General features: G+C 50.6%; 1 protein-coding gene across 7 annotated transcripts in view; it reads right to left on the reverse strand.

Moving 5' to 3' along the window:
* The window catches only part of ZFR2 (zinc finger RNA binding protein 2), a 63,826-nt gene that overhangs the window by 33,681 nt on the left and 12,487 nt on the right, over window positions 1-17,658 (reverse strand). Inside the window, exon 2 of one of the 7 annotated variants that reach the window (XM_055371241.2) lies at window positions 12,535-13,311. The exons of the other annotated variants lie outside the window; for them this stretch is intronic. Within the exon in view, the coding sequence (XP_055227216.1) occupies window positions 13,152-13,311 (160 nt within the window). The 3' untranslated portion in view covers window positions 12,535-13,151. Of the gene's footprint in view, window positions 1-12,534; window positions 13,312-17,658 lie in introns of those variants that run through there. 7 annotated transcript variants of the gene reach the window in all.

The raw sequence follows: 17,658 nt of genomic DNA on the forward strand, positions 1-17,658 counted from the left end.
GCTCACTACAACCTTTGCCTCCCGGGTTCAAGCATTCATTCCTCTAGCATTTTCACACACTTGTCCTGAGTGTCCACATGCTGGACACTCATGAACACCATGACTGTGGACACTTGATGGACACCATGACACAAACACCCAATGAACACCATCACCGTGACACTCGATGAACACCGTGACTGTGGAACTTCATGAACACCATGACTATGGGACACTCGATGAACACCGTGACTGTGACACTTGATGAACACCGTGACTGTGGAACTTGATGAATGCTGTGACTGTGGAACTTGATGAACACCATGACTATGGGACACTCGATGAACACCGTGACTGTGACACTTGATGAACACCGTGACTGTGGAACTTGATGAATGCTGTGACTGTGGAACTTGATGAACACCATGACTATGGGACACTCGATGAACACCGTAACCGTGACACTCAATGAACACCGTGACCGTGACACTCAATGAACACCATGACCGTGACACTCAATGAACACCGTGACCATGACACTCAATGAACACTGTGACCGTGACACTCAATGAACACCGTGACCGTGACACTTGATGAATGCTGTGACTGTGGAACTTGATGAACACCATGATTATGGGACACCCGATGAACACCATGACCGTGACACTCGATGAACACCGTGACCGTGACATTCGATGAACACCGTGACCGTGACACTCAATGAACACTGACTATGACACTTGATGAACACTATGACTGTGACAATCAATGGACACATGACTGTAACACACGATGAATGTGACTGTGACACTCGATGAACACTGTGACCGTGACACTCGATGAACACCATGACTGTGACACGCGATGAACATCCCGACAATACATTCGATGAACATCGTGACTACTGACATTTGATGAACACCGTGACTATGGACACTGAATGAACAGCATGACTACAGACACCTGATGAACACTATGACAGTGGCAGTACTCCTGTTCCCACACTCCCTCCCCTAGGTGGCTATGAAGAAAACAGAACTACAGAGTGAGTGCTATCCAGGCTGCACTAAGCACTGACCGATGAGCCAAAGAGAGGAAGGTGGAAGGTTCCATGCGGGAGCTGGGGCAGAGCAGAGCTGGCCTCAGCTGTACAGCCCTTGCTGGAGACCACCCCAGCCCCTCACTCTCCTCCCTCCTCGCCAGCATCTGTTTGTCCTCCTGGCAGCCAGAGAGGGGTCTTTTCAAAGTACAGCCCTAACCATGCCATCTCCTGCTCAAAGCCCTCCCAAGGCCCTGCCACAGCCACATCCCACCGATCCCATCCCCCCGTGTCTATGGCTCCCCTCCCCGCTGCCTGCAAGTGGCTGCTCAGTGACACCCTGGGATGAGCCCTCCTGGAGCCCCTGTGGCCTGATGCTGATCAGCCTCTGTCCCCTGGTCCTGCTTTTTCTTCTTCCTGGCACCACCCAGTATACACTGCACGTCTGTTCACAGGCCGTCGCCTCCCTGGTCCTGATGCCCTGAGATGCAGGACCAGCTGCAGTTGCCCAGCTGTCTCCCGGGGCCGCGGCACGTGGCACGCAGCAGGGGCTCCATGCACATCTAGGGAGGTCAGGCACATGTGCTGAATGGCGCTTGTGTTGGGGAGGGCTCTGTCAACCACCTCAGCCTGTTTCTCCAAGATTCTCCTGAAGGACCAGAAATCGGCAGCTCTACAGAAGGATGGACATGTCCCCTGGGACCGCACACGCTCTGACCTGCACCATCGTGGGATGTTTTCATGTCTCCCAGGAAAAGCAGAAGGGCCCTATCCATAAAGAAGAAACATTCAGATTCCACAGATCGGCCATTGTGAGATTTGTGTTTCTCTTCTGGAAGTCAGAGCCTTTATTGGCCAAAAAGTCGATTAGGAAAGTGGTCCAGGCCGGGCACGTGGCTCACGCCTGTCATCCCAGTACTTTGGGAGGCCACGGCGGGCAGATTACCCGAGGTCAGGAGATCGAGACCAGCCTGGCCAACATGGTGAAACCCCGTCTCTACTAAAAATACAAAAACTAGTCCAGTGTGGTGGTGGGTGCCTGTAGTCCCAGCTACTCAGGAGGCTGAGGTGGGAGGGTCACTTGAGCCCAGGAATTTGAGACATAGCCAGACCCTGTCACCACAAAAAATTTAAAAAATTAGCTGGGTGTGGTGGGGCACCTGTAGTCCCAGCTACTCAGGAGTTGAGGCGGGAGGATCGCTTGAGCCCAGGAGTTTGAGGCTGCAGTGAGCCATGATTGCACCAGCGTACTCCAGCCTGGGCACAGAGCTGGACACTGTATTGAGACAGAGTCTCACTCTGTCGCCCAGGCTGGAGTGCAGTGGCGCAACTTGGCTCACTCCAACCTCCACCTCCCAGTTTCAGGCAATTCTCGTGCCTCAGCCTCCCAAGTAGCTAGGATTACAAGCAGGAGCCACTGTACCTGGCCAAAATCTATAATACTCTTAAACTTGTAGGTCTGACGTGTCACAGGTAAAGCAGAGTGACTTTTTTTTTCTTTTTCTGAAATAGGGTCTGGCTCTGTCACCCAGGCTGGAGTGCAGCGGCATGATCATACCTCACTGCAGCCTCCAACTCCTGGGCTCAAGAGATCCTTCCACCTCAACCTCCTGAGTAGCTGGGACTACAGGCGTGCGCCACCATGCCTAGCTAATTTTTTTATTTTTTGTAGAGATGGGGGTCTTGCTGTGTTGGCCAGGCTGGTCTTGAACTCATGAGTTCAAGTGATCTGCCCGCCTCGGCTTCCCAAAGCACAGGAATTACAGGCGTGAGTCACTGTGCCCGGCCAGAGTAACTCTACCACAGCAACGAGAGACCCTGAGCATTAGAATTGCACATTGATGTTTGGAAAATGTTAGACAGCATGCAATTCAATTTTTAAAGCAAAGAAACCCTGTAGCTGTATATAATTTTGATCTAAAAACTTGAGTCATTACCTTATCTTTTCCATTTTGTCTGAAAAAATAACAGCTTTATTGAGATATAATTCATTTCCTGTAGAATTCAACCATTTAAAGTATAAAATGTAGTGGTTTTTAGTATATTCACAGAGTTGTACAATTGTCACTTCAATGCATTTCTGAACTTTTTTTTTCTTTTTTCTTTTCTTTTTTTTTTTTTTTTTGAGACGGAGTTTTGCTCTTCTGGTCCTGGCTGGAGTGCAGGGGCATGATCTCAGCTCACTGCAACCTCCACCCCCAGGGTCCAAGTGATTCTCCTGCCTCAGCCTCCTAAGTAGCTGGGATTGCAGGTGCACGCCACCAAGCCCAGCTAATTTTTTGTATTTTTAGTAGAGATGGGGTTTCATCATGTTGGTCACGCTGGTCTCGAACTCCTGACCGCAGGTACTCCACCTGCCTTGGCTTCCCAAAGTGCTGGGATTACAGGTGTGAGCCACCATGCCTGGCCCATTTCAGAACATTTCATGACCCCACAATGAAACCCCAGCAGAAGGGAAAATGTAATGGTGCAGCCATTGTGGAAACAGTCTGGCAGTTACTCGAAAGTTAAATCTAGAATTATCTCATGACTCAGCAATTCCACTCCTAGGTTCCTACTCAAAGGAAAAGAAAGCAGAGGCTCAAGAAGGTATTTTACACCAATGTTCACAGCAGCACTGTTCACAGTGGCTAAAAGGTAGGAGCAACCCAACCGTCCATCAGTGGATAAATGGGCTGGGCGCGGTGGCTCACGCCTGTGATCCCAGCACTTCGGGAGGCCGAGGCGGGCGGATCACTTGAGGTCAGGAGGTCGGGACCAGCCTGGCCAACATGGTGAAACCCCGTCTCTACTAAAAATACAAAAAGTAACTGGGCCTGGTGGGGCGTGCCTGTAATCCCAGCTACTCAGGAGGCTGAGTTGGGAGGATTGCTTGAACCCAGGAGGCGGAGGTTGCAGTGAGTTGAGATTGCGCCACTGCACTCCAGCCTGGGAGACAGAGCAAGACTCTGTCTCAAAAAAATTGGATGAATGAACATAACGTGGTCCATCCACACAATGAAATATGATTCGGCCTTAAAAAGAAAACAAGTCCTGGCTGGGCGCGGTGGCTCACGCCTGTAATCCCAGCACTTTGGGAGGCCGGGGCGGGCGGATCATGAGGTCAGGAGATCAAGACCATCCTGGCTAACACGGTGAAACCCCGTCTCTACTAAAAATACGAAAAGAAATTAGCTGAGCGTGGTGGCGGGCACCTGTAGTCCCAGCTACTAGGGAGGCTGAGGCAGGAGAATGGCGTGAACCCGGGAGGCGGAGCTTGCAGTGAGCAGAGATCACGCCACTGCACTCCAGCCTGGGTGTCAGAGCGAGACTCTGTCTCAAAAAAAAAAAAAAGAAAGAAAAAAAAAAAAAACAAGTCCTGACATAGGCTACAAGGTGGATGAACCGTGAGGACATCAGGCTCAGTGAGAGAAGCCAGGCACAGAAGGACAAATCCTGTGTGGTTCCACTCCTAGGAGGTCCCTAGAGATGTCAGATTCACAGAGACAGAAAGTAGGATTGGGGGGTGCCAGGGACTGGGGAGGGGAAGGGGAGTGAGTGTTTCACGGGGACAGAGCTTCAGTTTGGGAAGATGAGAAAGTTCTGGAGATGGATGGTGGTGACGGCTCCCCAACCACGTGAATGTGCTTAACGCCACTGAACTGTGCACTTATTAATAAAACGGTAAAACTGGTCAATTTTATGTTATCTAGACTTTATCATAATAAAAAGCAAAGAAACTTCATATCCACTACCAATCACTTCCCCTCTCCACCCATCTATCTTGCTTTTTAATGTTAATAGAAATTTCTGAATATTATAGGAAAGTAACTTTTAAAAAAACATACAAATGAAGTTAACTTTTCAATGTTTTACTTTTTTTTTTGAGACAGAGTCTCGCTCTGTCACCCACACTGGAGTGCAGTGGTGCGATCTCGGCTCACTGCAACCTCCACCTCCCGGGTTCAAGTGATTCTCCTGTCTCGGCCTCTGGAGTATCTGGGATTACAGGCATCTGCCACCACACCTGGCTAACTTTTGTATTTTTGGTAGTGACGGGGTTTCCACCATGTTGACCAGGCTGATCTTGAACTCCTGACCTCAAGTGATCCACCTGCCTCGGCCTCCAAAAGTGCTGGGATCACATGTGTGAGCCACTGCGCCCGGCCCAATGTTTTATATTTAAATTGCATTTATGATGAAGACATATTTAATTTTTGCACATTTGTGGTTTAATGGCGTCTTGTGGTTGAATCCTTTAGATGAGTTTTTCTCAATCGGGGTTCCAGCAGAGAACGAGGCCTGGTACCCAGAGGCCTCCACGTGGGGAAGGAATTCCTCTCCCTCCCTGGAGTCTGGAATGGAGCTCCCTGTGGCCCATCCCCGGGAGACTCAGTCTCTGCAGCCAGCGTCTGTGCTCTGCAGTTTCCAGGCAGAACCCTGATTGGGAAAGGGGGCTGCAGGGTTGCCCCAGGTGGCCATGGCCAAGTACCACGGCTGGGTGGCTTCAGCAACACAGACTTATTTATTCTCTCACAGTTCTGGAGCCTGGATGTCCTAGATCAAGGTGTCAGCAGGGCCGGTCCCTCTGTGGCTTGCAGACGGCAGTCTTTGCCCTGTGTCCTCACGTGGTTGTCCCTCTGTGCCTGTCTGTGTTCTAATCTCTTCTTACAGGGATCCCAGTCGGATTGGATTAGGGCCCATTCTGCATTGGGCTAAATTGATTAAGTTGAATTCATTTCAACTTAATTCTCTCTTCAAAGACCCTGGCTCTCCAACTGCACCCTAGACTGGGCAGCGTAGTGAGACCCTGTCTCTACAAAATTTTTTTTTATTACAGAAGTATAAAGGGGGGCCAGTCATGGTGCCTCACACCTGTAATCCCAGCACTTTGGGAGGCCGAGGCTGGTGGATCACCTGAGGTCAGGAGTTCGAGACCAGCCTGACCAACATGGTAAAATCCCGCCTCTACTAAAATAGATAAATACAACATACAAAAAAGTGTAGAATGTGCACATAGCTTCCTGTATACATTAAATCATCCCTAGATTACTTGACACCTAACGCAATGCCTGCACATTACCTCATTTGTGTGGATTCAACACGGTACTTGGCGTGTGGCAAATTCAAGCTTTGCTTTTTGAAACTTTGTCGAATTTTTCCAAGTATTTTATTTTATTTTATATTTCTAGAAACAGGTTCTCACCCCAGACTCCCAGCTGGAGGGCAGCAGCATGATCATAGCTCACTGCAGCCTCAAATTTCTGGGCTCAAGCAATCCTCCCATCTGAGCCTCCTGAGTAGTTGAGACTATAGGCACATGCGACCATGTCCAGCTAATTTTTTTTTTTAATTTTTAGTAGAGATGAGGTCTTGCTCTTTTGCCTAGGTTGGTCTCAAACTGTTGGGCTCAGGTGATCCTCCTGCCTCAGCCTCTCCAGTAGCTGCGACTACAGGTGTGTACCCACACCTCACCATTTTTCCAAATATATATATATATTATATACATATTTTTATATTATATATATTATATATTTTTATATTATATATATTATATATTTTTATATTATATATATTATATATTTTTATATTATATATATTTTTATATAATGTATATTATATATTTTTTATATAATGTATATTATATATATTTTTATATAATGTATATTATATATATATTTTATATTATATATATTATATATTTTTTGTGTTATATATATTATATATATATTTTATATTATATATATATATGAGACAGAGGCTCCCTCTGTTACCCAGGCTGGAGTGCAATGGCATGATCTCAGCTCACTGCAACCTCTGCCTCCCAGGTTCAAGTGATTTTCCTTCCTCAGCCTCCCAAGTGGCTGCAATTACAGGTGCCTGCCACCATGCCCAGGCTAATTTTTGTATTTTTAGTAGAGACGGGGTTTCACCATGTTGGCCAGGCTGTTCTTGAACGCCTGACCTTAGGTGATCCACCCGCCTCAGCCTCCCACAGTGCTGGGATTACAGGCGTGAGCCACTGCGCCTGGCCCATTTTTCCAAATATTTTTGATCGGCAGTTGGTTGAATCCACAGAGGCGGAACCCATGGATAGGGAGGGTGGGCTAATTAAATCCAGCCATCTTTGATGTTTTGCCGACTCGAAAAGCCACAGCACCACACAGTTTTTGTATATGTTGTTAGAAAGGTATGTTCGTCATGGTGAGCGGGACAGAACATACTGTATTTAACTTTAGCGAGCTTGGTTGGTAATGTTAAAATATGTCGACATATGGTAGGCAGGCTTCCATCTGTACTTCTGCCCTGGGCCTCCCAAATGTAAAGACTGATTAGTTACATAAGCAGAACACGCATCTTTAAAAAAAGACTGTTTACTTGTTTGAAACTGTCCCGATTCATTCACCTTTTTCCCATTTTCCTTACTACATAAGCGGAATGTGCTTCTAAAAGAATAATTGTTTACTTGTTTGAAAATATCACAATTCATTCACCTGTTTTCCTTAATTACATAAGCAGAATATACTTCTACAGAAAAGACTGTTTACTTTGAAAATATCACGATTCATTCACCTATTATCCGATTGGTGGACATTTATACTATGTGTTAGTTATCTCCTGCTGAGTAATAGATTAACCTCGCAGAACAACGAGGCTTTAAACACTGTGTCTGTGGATCAGGAATTTGGGACGGGCTTCGGTGGGTTCTGGCTTGGGGTCTTTTATGAGGTTGCCAATAAGAGGTCAGCGGCGGGCAGCAGGATCTGCTTCCAAGATGACTTCCTGCCAGGGTTGGCAAGTTGGTGCTGACTGTTGGTGGCAGTCCTTGTTCCTCCCAGGCGGGCCTTTCCTCACACGGCTTGAGTGTCCTCACAACATGGCGGCCAGCTTCCTCCAGAGCAAGGGATATGAGGGAGAGCAGGGGAGAGGGCGGCACACACAGCAGGTGAAAGTTGCCCTTGTTATGATGCAGCTTCAGGAATCATTTCATAGAGCCGGGGGCAGGGGGGTGGCTCACACCTGTAATCCCAACTACTCGGGAGGCAGAGGCGCGAGGACCACTTAAGCCCAGGGGTTCTAGACCAGCCTGGCCAACATGGTGAAAGCCCATCTCTACTAAAAACACAAAAATTAGCCAGGTGTGGTGGCGCGTGCCTGTAATCCCAGCTACTCAGGAGGCTGAAGCAGTAGAATCACTTGAACCCGGGAGGCAGAGGTTGCAGTGAGCTGAGATTGCACTACTGCACTCCAGCCTGGGCAACAGAGAGAGACTCCTTCTCAAAAGAAAAAAAAAAGTATTTTTTGAAAATAAGAATATTTGTAAAAAAGAATCATATAGCATAACTTCTGCCACATTCCATTAATTAGAAGCGAATCACCGAATCCGACCTGCACACACGGGGAGAGGCTCAGGCCTCACCTTTTGAAGGAAGGCGTAGGGAACAATTTGCAGACGTATTTCTAGACTGCCTCACATTGTTTCCAATCTTTCGCCATTAAAGCAATGCTCCAAGGCTTATTCTGGAGTGGCTTCTTGTCCTGCCTGAGCCCTACACCACCCACAAGGCACTAAGAGTCAACGGCAAAGAGGCCAGGAGAGCTGATTTAGAATCATCAAGCTCCACTCCTGGAGCCGGGACCACCCTCTCCTGAGACATACAGGAGAGGGGCGGAGTCCAAACCAAGCTGGCCAGGAGACAGGACGGGATGGAGACTGGGAGGACACCCACAGGCCCTCTCTTTGGTTTTGTACAATCTACAGAGCTCAACAAGAGGGTATGATCGGCCCAAGCTACAGTGCAGGGGCAGGGAAATCCAAGTACGGTCGCAGCTCTAGAGCCCTTTGGACTGAGACCTGCTGCCTCTTTTGTATAAAAAGCTTTCATGGCTGGGCACAGTGGCTCACGCCTGTAATCCCAGTACTTTGGGAGGCCGAGGCAGGTGGATCACCGGATGTCAGGAGTTCGAGACCAGCCTGGCCAACATGGTGAAACCCTGTTTCTGCTAAAAATGCAAAAATTAGCCAGGCATGGTGGCGGGCGCCCGTAATCCCAGCTACTTGGGAGGCTGAGGCAGGAGGATCGCTTGAATGGGGGAGGTGGAGGTTGCAGTGACCCAAGACTGTGCCATTGCACTCCAGGCTGGGCAATAAGAGCAAAACTCCATCTCAGAAAAAAGCTTTCATGGCCAGGTGTGGTGTCTCACACCTGTAATCCCAGCACTCTGGGAGGCCAAGATGGGAGGATCACTTGAGCCCAAGAGTTTAAGACCAGCCTGGGCAACATAGCAAGATCCCATCTCTACAAAACAGAAAAATTAGCCAGGCATGGTGGTGCACCTGCAGTCCCAGCTCCTCAGGAGGCTGAGGCAGGAGGATTTCTTGAACCTAGTAGGTTGAGATCACACCACTGCATTCCAGCCTGGGCAACAGAGCGAGACCCCATCTCTTAAAAACACAAAGTGTTAGGCTGGGCGCGGTGGCTCACGCCTGTAATCCCAGCACTTTGGGAGGCTGAGGTGGGCAGATCACGAGGTCAGGAGATCGAGACCATCCTGGCTAACACGGTGAAACCCCGTCTCCACTAAAAATACAAAAAAAAATTTGCCAGGTGTGGTGGCGGGCACCTGTAGTCCCAGCTACTCAGGAGGCTGAGGCAGGAGAATGGCGTGAACCCAGGAGGCGGAGCTTGCAGTGAGCTGAGATCACACCACTGCACTCCATCCTGGGCAACAAAGCGAGACTCCATCTCAAAACAAAACAAAACAAAAACCAAACAAACAAAAACACAAAGCGTTCAGTACTAGATAGTAAATCGTGAGTAGCTTTCTGGGGAGGAAGCTCCATTCTTCTCTGGCTTCCCTGGGTCCTGAGACCTTGCCCCTCCAACCTGGAGGCCCAGGCGTGCTGAGCAGCACCAGCAGAGGGCTGTGGGGGCAAGTGAACCTCAGGTGGAAGGCTGAGCAGAGTCCTTCAGCCCAGGACCCCAAGGAAGGAGCAGGAACCTGTGGGGCTTTCTCTATCTGCTCCTGCTGTGCCTCCGCACACAGCTTTGTCTCCACCTGGTGGACACCCCACCTAAGAGGACAGTGGAGGCGGCTGGTTGGTGAACTGGCTCCATGACAGAGATCAGACAGCCCATGCAGCAGAGGGCAGAGCTTTCCAACTCAGGCCCTTCTGACATTTGGGACAACATTGTTCTCTGGGGTGGGGCCGTTCTGGGCCCTGCAGCGTGCTGAGCAGCGTCCCCAGCGTCCACCCACTCCATGCCAGGAGCTCCCCCAAGTCGTGACAATGACAAATGTTCCTAGACCTTGCCCAGTTAAGAACTGATGGTCTAGGACAAGCTCAATGCCAGGGCGTAGCCTTGTGCAGGTGGACAGAGCCAAAGGCTGCTTCCTGCCTGGTTCAGCCCATACTCTGGAAGGATCCCCAGGATGTTGTAGGCTGGCCTCTGACTTGGAGTCAGGCTTGAGTCAGCACCATGAAGACAGTGAATGAAAAAGAACACGCTCTTCTTGTAGACAACCCTGAACAGCAACGCTCAAGCACGCTACAGTTTGGAATCCACTGAGCCAGGGCGCAGGGAAAATGGATGCGCGACCAACATGCAGATGGCTGGACGTCCGCTGGCTGAGGGCGGGTCTCAGCATCCCTGCTGGCCTGCAGGGCAACTCCCACTGGTTTCAGTGTTACACCCTGTGAACGTCACAGCTGTGAGCAGACTGAGGACCTGTGAGGGATACAGGGTCAGGGTGACATCAGCCAAGATACCCTTGACCTCGCCGCAGGTCCCCGCCCTGTCCCGCCACTCTGTTGTCTGATGGCAGGAATGGAGTGCCTCTCCTACACAGATAACAGAGACGCGGGGGCAGAGGCAGCGAAACCCAGGCACCCTCTGGGAGAAGGAGGGGCATGCCAACTGCTCTGAAGACCCAGGAGGCTCCCCCAGAGGCTGGAAAAGGCCCGGGGAAGGGTGCCTGGGATTTCAAAGAGGAGGGGCTCGCTGAGAGGAGCGTGGGAGAAATGAGGAGTGCTGGTGGGGCAACTGTCCTGGGTGCTGAGGGACAGAGGTTATCAGGGTGAGGGGTGGTGGGAGGCAGCTCAGGGCTCTCCAGTGCCAGGTAGAACCTGGGATTTATCCTCAGCCATGAGGAGCCACCTGGGCATCTCATGACAAGCTTTGGCCTGAATTACGTCCCCCTGCCCCCAATTCTTATGTTGAAGCCCTAACCCCCATGTGACTGTATTTGGAGATGAGGCCTTCAGGGAGGGAATGAAGGTTATATGACGTCATCAGGTGGGGACTGATCTGAACAGAACTGGGGTCCTTATAAGAAAAGGAAGAGGCCGGGCACAGTGGCTCACACCTCTAATCCCAGCACTTTGGGAGGCTGAGACAGGAGGATCACTTGAGCCCAGGAGTTCGACATTAGCCTGGGCAAGATACTGGGATCCCATCTCTACAGAAAAACAACAACAACAACAAAACAAACACACACAAAAAAACCACACTTTGCGCCTGTGGATCCTTGGGAGGCTGAGGTGGGAGGCTCGATTAAGCTCAGGAGATTGAGGCTGCAGTGAGCTGTGATCTCACCACTGCACTGCAACCTGGATGACAGGGCAGTCTCTTCAAAAAAAAAAAAAAAAAAAAAAGAGACACCAGCAGTGCACATGGACAGAGAAAAAGCCACAGGAGGACACTGTGAGGAGGTGGCCATCTGCAAGCCAAGGAGAGAGCCCTCACCAGAAACCACCCCCTGCTGGCACCTAGATCTCACACTTCTGGCCTCCAGAACAGGGAAAAAATACATTTTGTTTAAGCCCCAGTCTGTGGTATTGTTAGGGAAGCCCCAGCCGACCAAGACAGGTGGAGATGGTTAGAAAGGGGAGCAGTTAGAAGGAAGGCCCATTAAGGACATCAGACACACAGGGGCCAGAACTAGAGGGGGTGATGGATAGGGGGACAGAACACATGCGCCATCATGTCACCGGCAGGAAAGCACAGTCAAAGCCAGCTCTCAGCAATGTAGGGCTTTACAAACACCTAAAACAGGGCCTGGGAACAGCCAAGAGTAATACGTGTTTGGTGACTGTGACCACACAGTGACCATGACTCAGGAAGGGAACACTTGGCCTGCCTCATCTCAAGTCATTGCTTGTGACCCCAGAAGCCACCAAAACATGCAAATGCATGCACACACACGTGCATGCACACACTGCTGTTCCATTCCACTAAGCATGCTTACACGAGGAAGTAGAGCATGGGCTTTGTCTCCAATGGGGCAGCCCACATCTTCATGGGTCTCACACCCACTCTCAGGGGAGACCATGGCCTGGCAGAGCCCAGAATTTAAGGGAGGAAGGGAGGGACAGAAGGGTTTTTAAGATGGAGTCAGCTATGTATGGCCAAATGCGGCCTGCCTGTTTTTGTACAGTCCCAAGCTAAGAATGGTCTTTATAATTTTAAGTGACTGGAAAAAGTTAAAAGGGTAATAATACTTCATGGCATGTGCAAAATTACATGAAATTCACATTTCAGTGTCCAAAAAAATAAAGTTTTATTGGCACACAGCCAAGCCCACTGGATGACACACTGTCCACGGCTCATCTTGCAATACAATGGCAGGGTTCACTAATGTGACAGACATGGTGTGGCTCACAAAGCCAAAGATATTTACTATGTGGCTTTTTACAGAAAAGGTCCGCTGACCTCTGACTCAAAGCAACAATCATTTATTTCACTTGTGATTCTGCAGGCGGGGATCAGCTGGGCAGCTCTCCTGGCCAGGCGGGGCTCAGCTGGGTGGCTCTTCTGGCCAAGGCGGGGCTCAGCTGGGTGGCTCTCCTGGCCAAGGCGGGGCTCAGCTGGGTGGCAATCCTGGCAGAGGTGGGGCTCAGCTGGATGGCTCTCCTGGCCAGATGGGGCTCAGCTGGGTGGCTCTCCTGGCCAAGGCAGGGCTCAGCTGGGTAGCTCTCCTGGCTGAGGCGGGGTTCAGCTGGGTGGCAATCCTGGTGGAGGTGGGCCTCAGCTGGGTGGCTCTCCTGACCATGGCTGGGCTTCTCTGCCCCTGGAGGGCAGCTACCTGTTGGATGGGGCACTGTGACTCTTCTCCTTATATCTCCTCCTCCAGCAGGCCAGCCTTGGGTCCTTCACCAGGCAGGGTCCCATAAGATGGAGCAGATGCAGGCAAGGCCTCTTAAGCTTGGGCTCAGGGCAGTCACAGCGTCACTTCCACTGCAGCCAACTGTCCAAGGCAGGGCACAAGGAAGCCCAGATGCAAGGGCCGGGGGAGTGGTCTCCACTTCTGGACTGGAAGAGTAGCAAGGACATGGTGGGAAGGGCATGGATATAAGGGTGGATGAAGGATGAAGGCATTTTGGCAACAATCTGCCACATTGTGGTTTCAGGAGCTGAGCCAGCAAAAACACAGCTCCTGGGAAGAACACCCCACAGCATGACTCATACAGACACCAAAACCAAGGCAGCCCAGGGCAGTGGTTCTCAAAGAGGGCAGGTTTTGCCCCCAGGAGACACTGGGTGATGTCTGAGGACATCTGTGGTTGTCACCACTTGGGGGAGCTCCTGGCATGGAGTGGGTGGAGGCCAGGGACGCTGCTCAGCACCCTGCAGTGCCCAGAATGACTTCACTGCAGAGAATAATCCAGCCTCAAATGTCAAAAGTGCTGCTGTTGGCCAGGTGCAGTGGCTCACCTGTAATCCCAGCACTTCGGGAGGATCACTTGAGCCCAGGAGTTGGAGACCAGCATGGGCAATACAGTGAGACCCCATCTCTTAAAAACTGCTGCTGTTGAGAAACTCAGATCTGGGAAGGACAGGCTGGGGTCCCTGGGGCTGGGGACTAGGGATTAGAGCCTAGCTCTGCAGATGGTCGGCAGCCAACACTGCTGCTTCTGCCAGGTCTCAGATGTGACAGGGAGAGGCCCACAGCCCTCCCCGGGTTCCCAGCGTGGGCAGTCACGCTGATTCCCCCTTGCCTTCTCACAGTTTAGAGTCAGATGAAAGCTGTGGTCTCCCGCCCTGCCCTGATCCCCTGAAAATGACAAAGACAGGTGTGCCTGTAGTTACCTTAGGTTTCCCAGACCCCGGGTTGAGAATCCCTGCTGTCACAGGTGGATCAAAAAGCATTTGTTGAGGTTAAATGGAAAATTTTGTATTATATATATTTTGCCACCAAAAAAAAAATTACACTCTAGCACATGCTGCATGGATGAACCTTGAGGACATCACACCCCATGAGAGAAGCCAGACACAAAAGGCCATACAATATGTGATTCCATTTCTACAGAATGTCCAGGAGAGGCCAATCCACAGAGGCAGGAAGGGGATTTGTGGGTGCCAGGCCCTAAAGGAGGGGTTAAAAGTAATGGCTAATGGAGATGGAGTTTCCTTTTGGGCCGATAGGAATGTTCTGGAATTTGAGGTAACGGTCACACAATTCTGTTAATATACTAAAAACCAGGCTGGGTGTGGTGGCTCACACCTGTTAATCCCAGCACTTTGGGAGGCCAAGGCAGGAGGATAGCTTGAGCCCAGGAGCACAGTTCAAGACCAGCCTGAGCAACACAGTGAGACCCCGCCTCTACAAAGTCTCTACAAACTACAAAAATTGGCCGGGCACAGTGGTGTGTGCCTGTAGTCCCAGCTACTTGGGAGGCAGAGGTGGGAGGATTGCTTAAGCGCTGGAGTTTGAGGCTGCAGTGAGCTTTGATCACACCACTGCACTCCAGCCTGGGCAACAGAGCGAGACCTTGTCTCAAAAAAACCACTGTGCCCTGACACAGGCAGGGCACAGTGGCCTACGCCTGTAATCCCAGCACTTTGGGAGGCCGAGGTGGGCAGATCACTTGAGGTCAGGGTTCAAGACCAGCCTGGCCAACATGGTGAAACCCCATCTCTATAAAAATACAAAAAAAATGAGCCAGGCATGGTAGCAGGCTTGTATAATCCCCAGCTACTCCGGAGGCTGAGGTAGGAGAATTGCTTGAACCTAGGAGGCGGAAGCTGCAGTGAGTTGAGATCGCACCACTGCACTCCAGGCTGGGTGACAGAGCGAGACTGTCTAAAAAAAAAAAGTCTTGTTCTTTCTAGGCTTTTCTAGCAACTACCACATAACAGGCGCTTCACAGCCATCTGCAGAGTCTGATTCAGAGACACCTGTGGTAGCTGAGACCAGCGATCATGTGAACACATCATCTCCGGACCAAAACCAAAAGTCGATTATTCCAAACATGGTCAGAGCTCAGATTCCTACATCCCAGAGAGAAACCACTCAGAGGCTGACATAGATGACACTAGATGGTTAGGGCAGGGGTCTTGATGTAGAGCATGTGCCCGTAAACTCTGCAATAAACTCACAGGACAGGAAGTAGCCCTTTTACATTCTTGCAGAGAAAAAGAGTTGGGCAGAAAACAAGAGTTCTTCTAAACTACATCATTAAGAGGTTTTTTGTTTTGTTTTAAGAGACAGAGTCTCACTCTGTCACCCTGGCTAGAGTACAGTGATGCAATCATAGCTCACTGCAGCCTCTAACTCCTGGGCTCAAGTGATCCACCTCAGCATCCCAAGTAGCTGGGACTACAGGTGTGCACCACCACACCCAGATAATTTTTAAATTTTTTGTAAAGTCAGGGCCTTGCTTTGTTGCCCAGGCTGGTCTTGAACTGCTGGCCTCAAGCAATCTTCCTGCCTCAGCCTCCCAAAGTGCTGGGATTACAGATGTGAGCCACTGTGCCCAGCTAATTTTTTAAATTTTTGGTAGAGATGGGGTCTCACTATGTCGCCCAGGCTGGTCTCGAACTCCTGGGCTCAAGCAATCCTCCACCCTTGGCCTCCCAAAGTGCTGGGATTACTGGCATAAGCCAACGTGCCCAGCCAAGTTTTTCTTTTTTTTAATGTGAATTTTTTACTTCTACTTTAAATCCCAACTTAGCATGGAAAATCATTTGCATTTTCAGAACAAAGGAGGCCAACTTCTGGCTAAGCTGAAAAAAAAAAGTCATTAGAGGCCTTCTGAGGCACCATTTTAAAGATGATATTGCTTTTGCGGGTTGCACTATGAGAAATTCTGTGAGTACAAAATACCTGACAGAAAGTGAAAGCAGCCCCGTGCGATCCGGCGGCAGATTCATTGAGTCATTGGATAAATACTTCCTGGGTGCTGGTGGGGACCAGCTGCTGTCATGGGCGCTGTCACAGCAGCGGGGAATAACCAGACCAAAGTCCCGTCCTCCAGGAGGGTGCTGCGCGATAGTCCAGGGAGACACGGGGTCAGCAAAATAATTCAACGCGATCTGATGGTTCTCATGCCGCCGGGAAGGACGCGGCAGGGGGTGTGAGCAGGGGGTTGCACTTTCTCACGGGCTGGTCATGGCGGGCCTGGTGGGTGAGGAGGAGGGTGAAGACACAAAGTTGGGGAAACAGGGAAGCGCATTTGAGCAGAGGGAACTGCATGGGAAGGGCCTGAGGGTGAAGTGCCCGGAACCTGGATTGGTCCAGAAGGCAGCGTGACTAGAGCGGAAGGAATGAGGGGAGATGGGGTCAGAGAATAAAGGGTGTGGAACAGGGGGCAGAGGACACCATGATGGATGTCACAGGCCATTGTAGGGGCTCCAGCTTGTCCTCTGAGACCCCACGGGGGATTCCAGCGGAGGAGGGACATGGGCTACGTTGTGATGGGGCCTCTTTGGCGCTGTGCGTGGATGGAAATGGGGGCGAGAGCAGAAGGAAGCGTGAAGGTCCAAAATACAGACGAGGCAGGCTGGTGCGCGGTGGAGGCGGTGCGCGTGCAGGGGCGCGCGCTCAAGGTCAGAAGAAGTAAAGGAGGCCAGCCTGGCTTCCCATTTTGGGATCGGCACGAAGGACTGCCGGCGGCCCCGCCTGCCGCGGGGAAGCCAGCAGGATGAAGGGGTTTTGGAGAAACGTGCAGGCGCTTGGACTTGGATATGATCAGCCTGAGATGCCAGTCAGACATCCACAGAGCATGCTGCACGGGCCGCTGTATGCAGGGGCCGAGACTAGAGCTCCAGGGAAAGGCCTGCGCTGGAGTCAGAAACTGGGTGTCATCGATAGATAATATTTTTTTAAGATTGAGATATAGTCCACACTGTAACATCCCCCCTTTAAAGTGCACGGTTCGGTGGCATCTAGTACATTTACAAGGCTGTGCAAACATCACCTCTACCTAATTTCAGAATGTTTCCACCACCCCAAAAAGAAACCTGTCCCCATCAACATTCTCTCCATCCCTCCCCAGCCCCCGGAATCACTAATCCATTTCCTGTCTCTATGGATTCACCTGTAAAGTGGGAACACCTAATTTGGTACAGTGATGGTGTGATGATTAAACAAGAACTCACAGGCTACAGGGCCCAGCATGTGGCAGGAGCTTAGGATGTAGCCCAGGGTAGCCAGAGTTTCCTTTATTTTTTGGAGACGGAGTCTTGCTCTGTCACCCAGGCTGGAGTGCAATGGCGCCATCTCGGCTCACTGCAACCTCCACCTCCCTGGTTCAAGCGATTCTCCTGCCTCAGTCTCCCCAGTAGCTGGGAATATAGGCACCTGCCACCACGCCTGGCTAATTTTGTATTTTTAGTGGAGACAGTGTTTCACCATGTTGGCCAGGCTGGGTCAAACTC

Source organism: Gorilla gorilla, chromosome 20, assembly GCF_029281585.2.
Source record: "Gorilla gorilla gorilla isolate KB3781 chromosome 20, NHGRI_mGorGor1-v2.1_pri, whole genome shotgun sequence".
Taxonomy (NCBI): Eukaryota; Metazoa; Chordata; class Mammalia; order Primates; family Hominidae; genus Gorilla; species Gorilla gorilla.